The 17,124-nt window shown below is 38.5% G+C and overlaps 1 protein-coding gene and 1 long non-coding RNA gene across 2 annotated transcripts; both read right to left on the bottom strand.

The window, feature by feature from the left end:
* Positions 1-210: 210 nt before the first annotated feature.
* LOC110667183 (serine/threonine-protein kinase-like protein At1g28390) lies at positions 211-2,424 on the bottom strand. Its single transcript, XM_021827961.2, has one exon. It carries the CDS (start codon positions 1,902-1,904, stop codon positions 438-440), a length of 1,467 nt encoding a protein of 488 aa, XP_021683653.2. The 5' UTR covers positions 1,905-2,424; the 3' UTR covers positions 211-437.
* Positions 2,425-15,987: 13,563 nt separating this feature from the next.
* LOC131171308 (uncharacterized) lies at positions 15,988-16,781 on the bottom strand. The gene is made up of 2 exons (XR_009141967.1): positions 16,738-16,781; positions 15,988-16,160 (listed from the first exon to the last, which is right to left on the bottom strand). It is a non-coding gene; the product is annotated as an uncharacterized LOC131171308 (long non-coding RNA).
* Positions 16,782-17,124: the final 343 nt, after the last annotated feature.

Raw genomic sequence — 17,124 nt, 5'->3', positions numbered from 1 at the left:
TTAAATCCTTAAGGCTTGTATCTGCAATACAAACAGTTTGCCTGTCTTCCAAACGAGAGTCATGAGCACCCCCCTCTGCATTAAATGTTTTTGGAAGTTAGCTACAACACCCACTCTTCTCTTGTAGGGCTTAGATAACGGTTCGCATTGACCACATATTCTCAATTAACTTGATTGATACTACATCATTGATGCCCAACAATGGTTAACTCTATTCAAACTGAGATTTTAGATTTTAGAAAATATTGATGACATGCTGAGAATTACAAACTTGAATGTAGAAAAAAAAGAAAATAAAAACAATTCCAATGCAAAAGAATTTGGAATTCTGGATTGATTATAGAGATTCTGTTGTGGGTTGATGAATCCCAATAAACAAAACCCACCAGGGTCGAATACTCAAAATTCATCAACTCAAAACAAATCCAACAAGTTTTTTAGATGGAGATCACCAGTGGCTTCTCTTGCATTTCTTTCTCTGACTTCTCGTCCAACCTTATTAACAGCTCAGAAATAGAGGCCTCAATTTCTCTGGATTTGATGCTTCTGTGAAGTACTCCCGTGGACCTTGACTTGCTCAGCTTCACTAGTGGGATTTTCACTGCTACACTTGCATTCCTTCTTGATTCAGATCCGTCCAGTTTTGTATCGCCGAATGAACCAATGGATTTTGATCTGATTACCCGCTCCCCTGCCCATCCAATCGTTTCATTTCCAAACTCTACACTCGAAACACTCGATACTTTTCTGTTTCTTCTGCTCCCCACTCTACTAGTAGCCTTGTTAGCGTTAACAACCTCTTCATTTGAATCAATTGCCGCCTCAAATGGCCGCGATTCTTCCGCTAGTCCCACGCGCCTCCTCAAGCTATTCCATATGTGCGGCGCATGAACTCTCTTACTTATAATTTTCAATCCCTCAACTACCTCTGTCATTCCGGGACGCTTCTCCGTAGTGGACCTCACACACCTGGCCGCTAGAATTGCCAGATTCTTTATCACTCCAGGGTCCACCGGCGACCCGATTCTATGATCACAAATACTGGAGAAGTCCCCGCGCTTTATCAACGGTACTGCCCAGTCGACGATAGATGGTGGGCTGTAGTTGACATCAATTGCATTTCTGCCACTGATCACCTCCAACAGTAGGATCCCAAAACTGAAAACGTCGCTCTTGGTGCTTAAATCGCTAGGCGCAAGATAACCTGGGTCAAGGTACCCTAAAGTCCCTGCCGGCGGCGTGCACTTGACTCGTACATCCTCCACGTGTCCTCTCAAGGCGAGCCCGAAATCTCCAAGCCTCGCGTTCCAGTTCTCGTCGATCAACACATTTGACGATTTTATGTCTCTGTGAATCACCGGCGTGTTCGCCAAGTGCAAAGCTTGAACAGCCTTGGCTATTTGCAAAGCAAACCGGATACGCCTGGTCCAACTGGGCGGCCTGGAGCTACAGTGTAAAAGATCGTATAAAGAACCATTTGGCATGTATTCTACAACTAGTAATTTCCTGTCTTTAGAATCTACGCAGAAGCCTATGAGGTTAACAAGCCTCGGGTGCTGTATTCTGGAGAGTATCTCAATCTCGTTCTCTGCAGGAGTTGTGCAAGTGGTGCAGTTACTGTGGATGCTTATTGATGGGTTTCGATAGGTCTTCTTGACGGCGGCTATAAGCTTACCATCGTCTAGAGAAGCTTTATAGACGGTGCCATGGCTGCCTTTGCCAAGAAAACTCTCAGCGGAGAACCCCTTGGTGGCTTTTAATAGCTCCGGGTAAGTGAAGTCCCTGATCTTAAAGGGCTTATTGGGTTTGTTTCTGTTGGTTTTCTTTTTCCTGCTCTTGCAATCCCAGTTGTAGGGATCGCAGGTGGCTATTGTAGACTCTGCATTGCAAGAGAGAAAACCCATAATACGAACAATAATTATAACAATAATAATAATTAGAAAGAAAAAGAAAGGGAAAGAGGGTAGAAATTATTCAGGATAGTTGCTTGACACAGAGAGAGAGAGAGAGAGAGAGAGAGAGAGAGGTGGAGGTGGAAACGAGAGAGGCAAAAGCCATTACTACAAAGAGGAACTGTACTGTTTACTGCTTTGGAGAGAGAGAGAGAGAGAATTAGATGTGAAGGGTGAAAAAATTCAAAGCTTGAAAATTTTGAATGCGAGTCAGTATAGAATATCTTTGAAAAAAAAAAATAGTATAGAATATTTTAAATGCAAAAGCGTGCATCTTTGAGAGGAATTTCTTGGGCTTGCCTAAGAAAAGAAGGTGCTTCCATTTTCCACTTTTACTTTTTCCTGTATATGCTTGAAATCAAGCTTTTTTTTCTTTTCATTTTTCAATATGTATATTCTTTTATATTTATTTTTTAAGTATTATGATTATTAATCTGAATGTAATTATTTAGTTTGAATTTAATTTGATTGCTAATATAATCCGTGTCTAATAAAATAATAATTTGTGTATATATATATATATATATCCTTGTCATGTACTGTGATGTGCATGATATCATATTAATGAAAGAACATTTGTTCGGATGCTACTCATGTCATTGTTTTCTTTATCAATCATATATTAATTGCATCTTAGATATATATATATATTATGGATGTTAGAATATAAAATTGATATAAATTTCCATATCAATTAATTAAAATATGCACACAAGAATGACAAGATGTATGATGATGATTATTCTATAATCAATCTTATAATATTTTGCCAATATTTTCTTGTTGAATTGTTGAATAGTGCTTGCATTAGTGTTTTCCTTGAATTGTAGTTTTCTACTTAGTGATCTTAGACAATGACAGTTTACTGTGCATGATTGGTGAGATAAGGACATTAACGTGTCAAACTATATGCTCATCTTTAATAAACTTTTTAATTAACAATAAAATAAAATTTTATTGCATCAATTTAAATATTTATCTAATAATATAAAAAAAAATTAAAAATTTAAACGTACACAATTCAACGCATTTAAAATTTTTGGAGTATCAAAAAGATAAAGCAACATACATAAGACAAACAATCACAGAGAATTGATCCATCAATCACAACCTCCCCTACTTGCAAGAGAAATTATATACATGGGTTATTACAAGAGATATTATTTTTTTCTGTGACTAATAATGAAAAATTGTGAGAATTTTAGACAGAAGGACCAATTGTTAATAGAATTAAATTTCAGAGATAAAATCATAAAATTTTAAAACCATAAAGACTAAATTTTTATAACTTCAAAAATTAAACAGAAAAATACCCTTTAACTTTATTAGCTAGTATAATCATAAATGTAAATCCATCATGTCAAAATTAAAACAGTTACAATGAAACAGAATAGCATTTGGTTCAAGAGGTAATATTGATTAATCTACGGTGAGATGGTTATAATTAACTCAATATATCGAAATATATAAATAGATAAGATTTAATATTAATTTAAGAATTAGGTGATAAACTCAACAACCAAAAAATTAAAAAAATGGTTTTTTTATGAATGAAAGGAAACCAACCCAAAGTTAAATATTTGAGTACATTAATTCATGACTCTAACCAAATGGAGTTAGGTTTCATTTAAGTAATTTTTTCTAGGAGATAGAGTACAAAATGTAACAAAAGATGATGGAAGCTAAAATACATTTACAAAGCAAAGTAAAATAATTAAATTATAATGCCCAATATTAATAAAAATTCATCTTGAAATAATATATGTAGTCTCAATTTTAATTAATTTTATTATTATATCAAAGCTTCACTGGCTGTTAAATTGGTGGATTCGATTCCTTGTAGTCGTGAGATATCATAATAGATACAATAAATTATGGTATGCTCATTTAAGATTGTTTTTATTTTAGTTGTGGGCCCATATTATATATATTCTTCAATTTTTTTAGCCAACCTAATTGATGTTCTAGGTTTTGATTTTGTCAAAATGGTTTGGATCATTGGGCCATCATGATTAATTCTTGACTTTTAGGATGCTTCAAAATAATTTTCAACGTGTTATTTTTCTCTATATCTTATTATTGGAAGGTGAAGACTTTTTGATGCTTATATACATGTCTAGAAGATACTCAAAACCCTAATTATGGATTGTTGATTATCTATTTTGATTAGGCATCAATTAACATCCATTTAATGAATTATTCTACAGGCCTGCCCTGACATAAGCATCATTGATCATTCCATTATAAGTTTTTTTTTTTTTTTCATCTCTTTCCCCATGATGGAGGCCAGGAGATGGGAGAAAGTATAAAATACATAGCAAGTAAATGATTATAATGCTGCACAAAAAGAAGGCCATAATCTCACTTTCGTTTTGGAATGCACAATCATCTACTCACCTGAAAAGCTTTCACTATTATTTTGTAGGACACTTATTGATCCTTTTAGAAGATATGTAAAAGAACTAAGAAATTTTGGAATAAAAATTTTAATCTTTATTACCCCAGAAATCAAATATATATATAAAAAATTACAGCTAACAAATAGGTTTCTAATCAAGCTAAACTATCAAAATTGTATCAGAATCATACAACAAAAGATAATAACAGATATGTACACAAAAATTTCTAAATAAATGCAAAATAAGTGGCAGCTAACAGCTGCCTTTCCAATACCCCCCCCCTCAAGTTGAAGCATGGAGATTTCAAATGCCCAACTTGTGAAGAAGAAAGTCAAACTGATCATTTCTCAACGCCTTTGTGAAGATATTTGCAGGTTACATTGAACTACGTACATAATCTGTTCGAATGTTACCATTCAATATTTCATCACGGATAAAATGACAGTCCACTTCAGTATGCTTGGTACGTTCATGATAGACAGGATTAGTAGCTATATGCAGAGCTGCCTGACTATCACAATACAAACTCATAGGTTCAGTATGCGCCACACCAAGAGAATTCAATAATCCTTTCAACCATTTAAGTTCACAAGTTGTAGTACTCATAGACCGATATTCAGCTTCAGCGAATGAGCGAGACACTGTCTATTGCTTTTTAGTCTTCCACGAGATAGGGGATTCACCCAAAAGAATAAAATAACAGATCAAAGACCGTCTCGTCAAAGGACAGCTAGTCCAATCAGAATCACAGTAAGAAGACAATTTGAGATCACAATTGGCACGCAGTAGTATACCCTGACCTAGATTTCCTTTCAAATAATGCACAACTCTAACAGCTGCCTCTCAATGAGCTTTCTTCGGTTGTTGCATTAACTAAGCAAGAATATGCACACAATAAGACAACTCGGACCGAGTTATTGTTAAATAAATAAGCTGTCCCACCAGACGCCTATACTGAGCAGGGTCACCACATCATCACTCTCAGTAAGGGCCAGCTTGTGATTTTGTTCAAGAGGAGTTTTAGCTGGCTTGCAACCCAGTAATCTAACTTCTGAAATTACATCCAACGCATACTTACGTTGACACAAGAAAATACCATTCAAGTTTCTGGTTACTTTAATCCCTAAGAAAAATTTCAGCTTCCCTAAGTCTTTCATATGAAACCAACGACTCAAATAGTTCTTGAATTTTTGTACAGCGGAAACATCATTGCTGGAGATAATAAGGTCATCCACATAAATAAGCACATTCAATTGAATAGTCCCACCTCAAAAAGTGAACAAAGAGTAATCTGAATATGATTGCTGAAATCCATAAGCTTTCAGAGATGCAGCCAATTTCGCAAACCAACATCTAGGTGCTTGCCGCAAACCGTATAGAGATTTCCAGAGTTTACATACCTTCCCTGGTGATTGAGAAGCAAATCTAGGTGGCATCTTCATGTAAACCTCTTCCTCCAAATCACCATGTAAGAAAGCATTTTGGACATCCATCTGATGGAGTTCCCAATTCTTTGCAGCCGCAACGGCAAGAAAGGTGCGCACAGTAACCATTTTTGTTATAGGAGCAAAAGTCTTATGATAATGATAATCTATGCCTTCAACTTGATTATTTTCTAATATCACTAACCGCGCCTTGTATCATTCAACACTTCCATCAAAATTGTATTTAATTTTGTATACTCACTTGCTTCCTATTGCTTTCTTCCCAAATGGCAAATTTTCAACTGTCCATGTACCATTATCCTCCAAAGCCTGTATTTCTTTTCTCATAGTCGCTCTCCACCGTTCATCCTTAACTGCTTCTGCATAAGAGCTTGGTTCATGTCCTGTAGTAATGGCTGCCAAAAAACATCGGTGTTGTGCAGAGAATTTATCATAACCCACATAATGTGCTATAGAGTAAGGCATACCTGAGGAATCAGATTGGGAAGGTGAGCATACCGAGGGGCTTGTTTTGATGGCGTTTGTCACATAATCCTTCAAACGAACACTAGGTTGCTTGGCCCTTTGTCCCCTACCTAGTTGCTCTTCAACAACTTCACCTCTATCCACTCCCTCACTGTTTTCATGGATCAATTCTTCCGTTTCAGGATTCACCTCACTTTCTCTACCCACACTTTCATCGTGCTCCTTTCCCAAGTTGTTCTCTAAACCATCAACTTCATCACCCAACTCCTCAACTCCATTTTTAATGAGTTCATCACCTATTGTTTTCTCATTTGCATATGGAAATTCTGTTTCAGTGAATACCACGTCTCTTGATACAAAGTATTCTTTATTTTCCAAATCATACAATTTCCATCTCTTCTTTTCAAATGGATACCCAATAAAAATACACCTATGACTTATACTACCAAATTTATCTTTAACCCGATTCAGATTATATGCATAGCACAAACAACCGAAAACCAGAACGTGTTTGTAAGAAGGTACTTTCCCAAAGAGCATCTCATATGGTGTTTTACTATTTAATAACATAGATAGAGTCCTATTAATCAAATACTCGGCTGCAAGTACACATTCTCGCCAAAATTCTATGGGTAAATTTGCTTGGAAACGCAAGGCTCTTGCCACATTAAGAATATGGCGATGTTTTCTTTCCACTTGGCCATTTTGTTGAGGTGTTCCTACACAGGAAGTCTGATGCAACATCCCTTGTTCATCAAAATATTCTTTCAAGCCCATAAATTCACTTCCGTTATCACTTCTGACAATTTTAACATTTTTTTTCAAATTGGTGTTTAACCATCACAACAAATTTCTTAAGAACATAAGCTACTTCTTGTTTTCCATTCAGCAAATATATCCAAATAGCATGAGAGTAATCATCAACAATTATTAAGAAGTAAATTGCTCCACAAGAAGTTGGGACTCTATAAGGTCCCCACAAATCACAATGTATCAATTCAAAACAATCATCAGCTTTATTGCCACTAGAAAACAAAATCTCTCTTGTTTGCTTTGCTCTAAAACAAACTTCACAAGTTTTATTAGTTTTCCTAACTATGCTACCAACTTCTGGAATTAACTCTACCACCTTATAAGAAGGATGACCCATTCTCTTATGCCAAAGCTCAAAAGACCCCACATCAGTTATTGCAAGCATGTACCGATGTCACTCCCTTGAGAAAGTACAGCCCCTCGCGTTGCTCACCCGCTCCAATCAGGTTCCTCGAATTTAGGTCCTGTATAGCACAAATTTTTTTAGTGAGTTGAATAACCAAATTTGAATCATTAAGTAGTTGCGATACAGAGATTAGATTGCAATTCAAATTTGGCATATAAATGACTCGTTGCAATTTCAAGTCTCCTCCAAGCAACACAGTTCCTTCTTTCACAGCCAAGGTCTTTTCTCCATTAGGTAACCCGACTGAGCATGGCACAATGTCACACAATTCACTCAAAAATGTCAACGTTCTTGTCATATGATGGGAAGCTCCTATGTCAATAGTCCAAGGAAATATCCTCTGCGTACCTGTCAGCCTCTTATTGCCACTATTCTGATAAGAATTCTACATGCCCAGCAAAGTAGCCCACTGCTCTTCATTTAATCCACTAAGACCCTTTCGATCTGAATCTGTCACAATTCCACGCCCACCATCAACTCCAGTTGCTTGTGTGGCGTTGGCACGAGCAACTCCTCCCTTGCTATGTCCTGCTCCATTGCCACGCTTTTGACCACCTCCTCGTCCAGCAGAAGTTCCACGTGGTCTATTACCCCACCATTCTGGACAACCTATCAGCTAGAAACAACTTTCAGCATCATGTCCCTTTCGGTTTCAATTAGAACAAATTGAGGATTTGTCTTTATCCCCCCCTGAATTTCGACTACCTGCTCGAATTGCAAAACTCATAGGATTGCCTCTTTCTTCCTTGGTTCGTGTCATAGTTTGCACTCGCTCTTGTTGAACAACCATAGCATAGGCACGATTCAAATTGGGCAAGGGTTCAGTGCTTAAAATATTAGAGCACACTGTTTCGTATCCTTCTTCATCTAAGCCCATCAAAAATTGATGAACTCTCTCTTCTTCACGCTTTCTTTCTAATTCAATGGTAAAATTGCATCTGCAGCCTGCACAGATACACACTGGTATCTGATCATAGTTGTTTATTTCATCCCATAACGTGAGTCTTTCGAAATAGGACACGATCGGTTGACCTTCCTGCCTACAATTCGTCAGATCCGATCTCAGTTACTACATTCGTGGACCATTCCCAATCGAGAACCTCTGTTTAATATCCTCCCACAGATCCTTTACATTCTCCATGTGAGAGATGGTCGAGCGAAGCGTCGGTTCAATGGTGTTAAACACCCAAGAAACAAGCATAGAGTTAACCGTCCACCAATCTTCGAGTTCAAGTGAGTCATCAGTTGGTTGCTTGACAGATCATCAATAAAACCATATTTCTTTTTAGCCCGCAATGCAGTCCGCATAGCTCGCGCCCATTCTTCGTAATTCTCGCCCTTCAACTGAACTTGGGTAATCAAGTTACCTGGGTTGTCATTCGAATTCAGTGTGTAAGAACTAGAAGTTTTCTTCCCTGATCTAGAACTCTCATTTTTCTTTTCATCAGCCATGGCTCTGATACCATGTAAAAGAACTAAGAAATTTTGGAATAAGAATTCGGATCTTTATTGCCCCAGAAATCAAAGATATATATAAAAAATTACAGCTAACAAATAGGTTCCTAATCAAGCTAAACTATCAAAATTGTATCAGAATTATACAATAAAAGGTAAGAATAGATATGTACACAAAAATTCTTAAACAAATGCCCTAAATAAATGCAAAATAAGTGACAGCTAACAGCTGCCTTTTCAATTAAGATACAATGCTATTCATAAGAAATATATGATTAATTAAGTTATGATTATACAACTTAAATTTCAAGAATGACCTTAATTAATAAATGAGTTTACTTTTTCATTCCATTTTATTTTTTTAATGCTGATATTAATATCACATGTGAAAATTTATTTTATTTTTTAACAAAAAAAATTTATTAAGGAGTCTTGTCCGAAAGTAGAAGCCAAGAATAGAAAATGTTGACGATCAATAAACATCAGACTTTGAACATGGCCGCGGTTTTGACATGGGCTGAATCGCGATTTAGCATTTAATTTCAGTTTAGTCTAATTTCAAATTTAATTTTAGACTCGAAACCAATTTCAATTTATTTCTCAAATGATTGAAATTAAAATTTTAATTAATAAAAAGTAAATTAGATGTTTGTAAATAAAATTTATTGTATAGTTTTTAAACATAAAAAATACACTGTAGCAAAAAATATATACTTTAAGAATACTGAACAATTTATCGAATATACATTTCATGTGTTTGAAATTAAATTTTTATTTTATGAACTTTAAAAATATAAAAAAAAATGTTTTCAAAAAAAAGTAAACGGAGCATTAATGAGTATATATATATATATATATATATATATATATATATATATATATATATATATATATATATATATAAAATATTTTTTATACAAAAAAAATATTTATATGAAATTACAGTTTTACATTATAATTTATCCTCGATCAAAAACTTCCATTTTGGGTTTGATTATAAGAGTCGGTTCAATCTTAGGGCCCATTAGCAAATTTTGGGCCCTAAGGATTTTTTTTTTTCTTTTTCAACGGGACTTGAACTCAAGCGCCACGCCTCACAGAATAGGCTTGGCTTTCTTGCCAGGGACCATCAGAAATGAAGGGAAATGAATACTCCGCGGATAATTTTTCGGTGTTAAAAACATTAATAGAAAAAAAGATGATCAAAATCTAATTTCATTTTTTGAGATGGTTAAATAGTTATTTAACCGTTAAATTAGGACATTAGTATCTTAATCTTTGTAAATTTTAATAAAAAACAATTAAGGGTGCAAAAGGAATTTTTCTTCTCCTTCTAATAATAGTTAATCACAATTATGAGTATTTTCTATAATTTTTTTATTCATTGATCCTCAACACAATTAAAGACATCTAAAAAAATTCTTGTCATATTCATAGGAAACTGCCATTGTTGAGGTATAATCATTTATAAGTGAATAATGAAATTGCTAATGCTCATCCAAGGAAGTAAAAAAATTGATTTCTTTCTCTCAATATTTATTTGACATATATCAATTGTAAAAAAAAATAATTTAAAATAAATTCCATACAATTATCTATAAATTTTAAAATAAAACATTATTTTAATTAAATATTTGTCACGACCCAACCTATGTGCCGGATCGGCACTAGGACTTGGGCCAGCCTAAAGCCCCCGAGGCCCGTAGTAAGCCTAACTATTCATTTAACCCAACTCTAAGGCCCATTTGGGCCCAATTTCAAGAAATCAACCGGACAGAGTTCGGCCATAAAATGGACCTACCAACGGGGAGTTTTTGACTCACCCGACCTGTAAACACAGTAAATACTCAATTGGGGAGCTCAGCTCACCCTCCACATACTCATCAGCATAAAAATAAATGGGAGCTCAGCTCCCTCATCCAATCCATCAAACATGCATAGAATATTAAGTTTACAGGTCCAAAATAATAATTTAGTTTACAGACCCATATCAAATAAACATTCCTAACACATGTGGAAATTCTAAGATTTAACAAGTTTATACAAACGTTAATAATCGGCCTGCGAGGAAGAAAGCAGGTTAATCTCAAAAATATCCTCCTGTGGCCTGAAAAAAATATTGAACAGGAGTGAGCATTCGACTCAGAGAGTAAAATATCAATTTTAACCATAATCTCTATAACTATCTAAAACTAATGTGCAAACTCCACATCCCTCCGTCTGGGGTCTGCATAACTCTTCTACCTACTGAAAATTGTTTTCAATCGTTCCCTGATTAAAGGAACTACCTCTGAAGTGTACTGCACTAGGTCTACATTATGCACCTTCGCTTCTCCCATTTCCGTCCAACACAGAGGAGACGTACACTTTCTTCCATATAGTGCCTCATAGGGTGCCATCCCTATGCTGGAATGGTAATTATTGTTGTAGGCAAACTCCACCAAAGCTAGCTGATCATCCCATTTACCTCCAAAATCCAAAACACTCATGTGAAGCATGTCTTCCAGTGTTTGGATTGTCCTTTCGAACTGTCCGTCTGTCTGAGGGTGGAAGGCCGTACTGAAGTTCAACTGTGTGCCAAGTGCCTCCTGCAACTTTCTCCAAAACCGAGAAGTGAATTAGGGCCCTCTGTCAGATATTATGGAAGCTGGAACTCCATGCAATCTAACTATTTCTCAAATGTAGAGTCGGGTGTACTGTGCCACCGAATACGTAGTCTTCACAGGCAAAAAGTGAGCTGATTTGGCTAGACGGTCCACAATTACTCATATCGAATCATATCCTCGCGTGGTACGAGGCAACCCAGTCACAAAATCTATAGTGATCATTTCCCACTTCCATTCTGGGATAGGGAGCTCTTGCAGCTTCCCTGACGGTCTCAGGTGTTCAAACTTCACCTTCTGACAAGTCAAGCACTTGGACACAAAGTCTGCTATGTCTCTCTTCATGCCATTCCACCAGTAGCTATCTTTCACATCATGGTACATCTTGGTGGAACCTGGGTGGACACTGTACAGTGTATAGTATGCCTCTTGCATGATTTCATTTATGAGATTGTCCACATCGAGCACACATATCCTTGAACCTTGCACTAGCGCGCCATCATTGGCAAATCCAAAGTCACCACCTTCACCTTGCTGTACTCTTTCTATGATCTTCATCAATTGTTGGTCTCTGTGCTGGGAAACTCTAACTCTGTCTCTCAAGTCTGGCCTCACTGAAAAATGAGCCAGCAATACCCCCTCATCTAAAAGATCTAGGATTAAACCTTGATCCATCAACTCATGTACCTCCTGAATTAACGGTCTCTTCTCTGCTGAAATGTGTGCCAAACTGCCAGAAGATTTTCTGCTCAAAGCATCTGCTACTACATTGGCTTTCCCAGGGTGGTACTGGATGGTGTAATCATAGTCTTTCAGAAGCTCCATCCATCTCCTCTGTCTCAAGTTTAAATCCCTCTGTTGGAAGATGTACTTCAAACTCTTGTGGTCGGTGTATATCTCGCACACTTCACCATACAGGTAGTGTCTCCAGATTTTTAGTGCAAAGATTATAGCCGCCATTTCCAAATCATGGGTGGGATAGTTCTGCTCATGCCTCTTCAGCTGCCTTGAAGCATAAGCCACTACTTTTCCATTCTGCATCAAAACACACCCTAGGCTAACTCTGGAGGCGTCATAGTACATGGTGTATCCTTCACCACTCATAGGTAGTGTCAACACAGGAGCGGTGGTTAGACACTCCTTAAGCTTCTGGAAACTCCTCTCACAGTCATCTGTCCATATGAATGGAACATTCTTCCGAGTTAATTTAGTTAAGGGAGCTGCTATCCTGGAAAAATCTTGCACAAAACGCCTATAGTAGCCAGCTAAACCCAGAAAACTTCGCACCTCAGTGACTGTTGTAGGCCTAAGCCAATCAGTTACAGCTTCAATTTTCTTGGGATCCACTTGAATGCAGTCACTAGAAACCACGTGTCCCAAGAATGAGATGCTTTCTAGCCAAAATTCACATTTCGAAAATTTAGCATACAGCTGGTGCTCCCTCAAAGTCTGCAACACCATCCTCAAGTGCCACACGTGTTCTTCCTCGGTCCGAGAATATACCAAAATGTCATCTATGAATACGATGACAAAACGGTCCAAAAACGGCTTGAACACCCTATTCATTAAGTCCATGAAGGCTGCTGGTGCATTAGTGAGTCCAAAAGACATCACCAAGAACTCATAACGACCATATCTTGTCCTGAATGCCGTTTTGGACACATCCTCATTCCTGATTCTCAACTGATGGTAGCCTGATCGCAGGTCTATCTTGGAAAAGAATCTAGCCCCTTGGAGTTGATCAAACAGATCGTCGATCCGAGGAAGTGGATACTTGTTCTTCACAGTCACCTTGTTCAGCTGTCTATAGTCAATGCACAACCTCAATGACCCATCCTTCTTTCTCACAAATAGAACAGGAGCACCCCAGGGTGAAGTGCTCGGACGTATGAAACCTTTGTCCAACAGCTCCTGTAGTTGCTCTTTTAACTCTTTTAATTCTGCTGGGGCCATCCTGTAAGGTGGCATTGATATGGGGTTTGTACCCGGAACAACATCAATGCAGAACTCTATTCCCCTTTCTGGTGGCAACCCTGGAAGCTCTTCAGGGAAGACATCCATGAATTCTCTGACAACAGGAATATTTTCCATGTTGGCACCTTCTACAGATGTATCTCTCACCAATGCCAAATACCCTTGGCATCCATGCCTCAACATTTTTCTAGCACTAATTGCTGACACCAAATTATATGGAGCCACGCTCCTGTCACCATCAAAGCTAAACTCTTCCACACCAGGTATGTGGAAATGCACCTTTTTGTTCCTGCAGTCTAAAGTGGCATAATGAGTTGTCAACCAATCCATCCCCAAGATTACATCGAAATCCATCACTGGTAGAGGAACCAAGTCTGCTGGGAGGATCTTTCCATCCACTACTACTGGGCTACCTGGAAAAACTATATCTACATCTATGTAGTCACTAAGTGGGGTAGCTACCGACAAAGGACATTCTAAGGTTGTAGGGTTTCTACCTAACCTAATGGCAAACACAGGGGAGACAAATGAGTGCGTAGCACTCGGATCTATTAAAACACGAGCCTCATAGGAACAGACCAGAAGAATACCTACCACAACTGCATTTGAAGCCTGAGCATCCTGATGGGTCAGGGTGAAAACCCGAGCTTGACCCCTACCCTGAGTGGCAGAACCCTGATACTGACTTCTACCTCCTGATCTGCCTCCAAATCCACGTCCCCCTTGTCCTCGGCCCTGTTGGCCACTGAACTGACTGCCTGCCATGCTGGAAGCACCCGAATACAACTGGCGAGGAACATTTGCAACAGAACCCTGTGACCCCATCTGTGGCTCACTGAACACGGGGCATTCCCTAGCAAAGTGACTGACACAGTCGCCACACTGAAGCATACTCCTGAACCCATCAAACAAGGTCCTGAATGTCCTCTTCCACACTGTGCACAAGGTGCCAAGGAGAATCTGAACTGCACCTAGAAGCTGCACTGTACTGAGCTGTGACCATCTTTGGATCCGCACTCGATCTGAACCCTCGAGATTTGTGTCTAAAACCACTCTTCTTGTTCCTACTTCTTCCTCTGAAATTACTCTGGCCACCACTATCTGGAGCACCCATATGGGGAACACCGGTAGAACCCTCTGCTCTGTTTTTCTTTGCTCTTCCGCTGTCATCCACAGCATAACTAATCTTAATCTATCTGGCTCGATCAACCACCATATCAAAAGACTGATCAGACATCATGGTCAGGTTCGCATACCTTCTGTCAAGCCCCTTTAGGAATCTTTTCACCTTCATAATTTCTGTAGCTACTGCTGTAGGGGCATATCTGCTCAATTCCAGAAATTCCGTAGCATATTCATCTACAGACTTGCCATTTTGTCTTAAGGCCTCAAAGGCCCACTGCTTCTGATCTCTGAAGCTTTCTGGCACAAACTGATTGATGAACAGTTCCACAAACTGAGTCCACGACAAACCCTCCATCCGAGGTAATATGTAGTCATTCATCCATTGTCTAGGCATAGGCCCCATGACATGCTGCATACACTCTATAAGTCTTCTATCAGTCAATTACAATTTTGTTCCTGCCTGTCTGCAGGAATCCAAAAACTGATATGCGTCATCTGACACATCATAAGTACCAGGCATCAACTTCTTAAAATTGATTATTTGTTTGTAAGGTTCCCCTCTTGGTGCAGTGGACTGCTGCTGCTGTGGAGGGTGGACCATATACTGCGCTATCATGTCGATGGTTCTCTGCAATCCAGCTAGAGTAGCTGCCATGGGGTCCATGGGATCCTGTGCCATGAAAGACTGATCCTGAACTGTTGGCAACTACTCTTCTAATTGAGCAGCTCTAGGCCTCCTACCCCGCCTCCTCGGGACAGGCGCCTCATCTTGTGCTGACACCTCGTCAGGCACATCTGTTACAGTGCGATGGCGCTCTCACCTTCTACGCATTTTCCTGAAATTCAGCAGCATTAGCCCACAAAATTCAAAACTGCACATTACATAGCTCTATAGACTCATGTTTACACACAATATATAAAGCAGAAACTAGAAGCAAAGATGACAATGCAAGACGAATGGGAACCCTATTTTCCGCATGTGACTCCTAGTAGACTCTTCCCAACACTTAGACAATTTTTCCCTATGAATCTGGAGCCTAAGCTCTGATACCACATTTGTCACGACCAACCTATGGGCCGGATCGACACTAGGACCTAGGCCAGCCTAAAGCCCCCGAGGCCCGTAGTAAGCCTAACTATTCACTTAACCCAACTCTAAGGCCCATTTGGGCCCAATTTCAAGAAATCAACCGGACAGAGTCGACCATAAATGGACCTATCAACGGGAGTTTTGACTCACCCGACAGTAAACACAAGAAATACTCGATTGGGAAGCTCGGCTCACCCTCCACATACTCATCAAAGATAAGATAAATGGGAGCTCAGCTCCCTCATCCAATCCATCAAACATGCATAGAATATTAAGTTTACAGGTCCAAAATAATAATTTAGTTTACAGACCCATATCAAATAAACATTTCTAACACATGCGGAAATTCTAAGATTTAACAAGTTTATACAAACGTTAATAATCGACCTGCGAGGAAGAAAGCAGGTTAATCTCAAAAATATCCTCCTGTGGCCTGAAAAAATATTGAACAGGAGTGAGCGTTCGACTCAGAGAGTAAAATATCAATTTTAACCATAATCTCTATAACTATCTAAAACTAATGCACCCTGTAGAGTGAAATGCAACATCAACAACATTTTCACATCATAACATCATAAAGGTAATTTGGAGCACTCACACACCCAGTGATATCAATCATAATATATGGGAGCTGATCCCCTATACAGCTCTCTTAAATCCAACCTGGTGCCAGCGAAGAACTCAAGCCGGACTTTCGCTTAATAAACCAAATCGGGGGTCCCAGCGAAGAACTCAAGCCGTGACTACCCCCCGAAGGATCGGGTCCCAGCGAAGATCTCAAGCCGTGACTACCCGTCCTATCCATAGTCCACACCACATCACACGCACGCCAACGCACGCACACTGCTCCAAATTACCACAGCAACATACATGGCACTTTCACAGTTATGAATGCAACATAAATCGTGCCTAAAGTTTATCTACATAGATATATGCATATAAGTGATGCATGGGCATGCTTGAACATATAATAATAGTGAAATTACAATTAAAATTAATATTTTACTCACAGACTTGACAACGGTTACTGTGGCGGCTGGGCGGAGGAAGAAGGTCATCCTCACCACGACAATTATATTACAATTATTTAATACAAATGACTCAATACAATCAAGAAAAGACCAAATACGTCCTAAGTCGTGCTGAAAATCCGGCAGAATCTCCCCTATACCTAGGACCTACCCAACCTGCAAAATGGCTCAAAACACACTTCTATATTCACAATCCATATATCCAAAACTCAATCACATCACACAGCCCCTCCTGGGCCCATCAAATCAGTCATCCATCACAATATGTAAAATTTCAATTTAGTCCTTATAATTGATCATTTTTGCAAAAACTACCCAAACAAGCTCTAAAAATTCTAAAACTTTGCCCCGCGGTCCTTAGCAATA

This window comes from Hevea brasiliensis, chromosome 12 (assembly GCF_030052815.1).
Source record: "Hevea brasiliensis isolate MT/VB/25A 57/8 chromosome 12, ASM3005281v1, whole genome shotgun sequence".
NCBI classification, from domain to species: domain Eukaryota; kingdom Viridiplantae; phylum Streptophyta; class Magnoliopsida; order Malpighiales; family Euphorbiaceae; genus Hevea; species Hevea brasiliensis.
The sequence above is the reverse complement of the archived record's forward strand: the minus strand, read 5'-3'. Positions and strand labels throughout refer to the sequence as shown.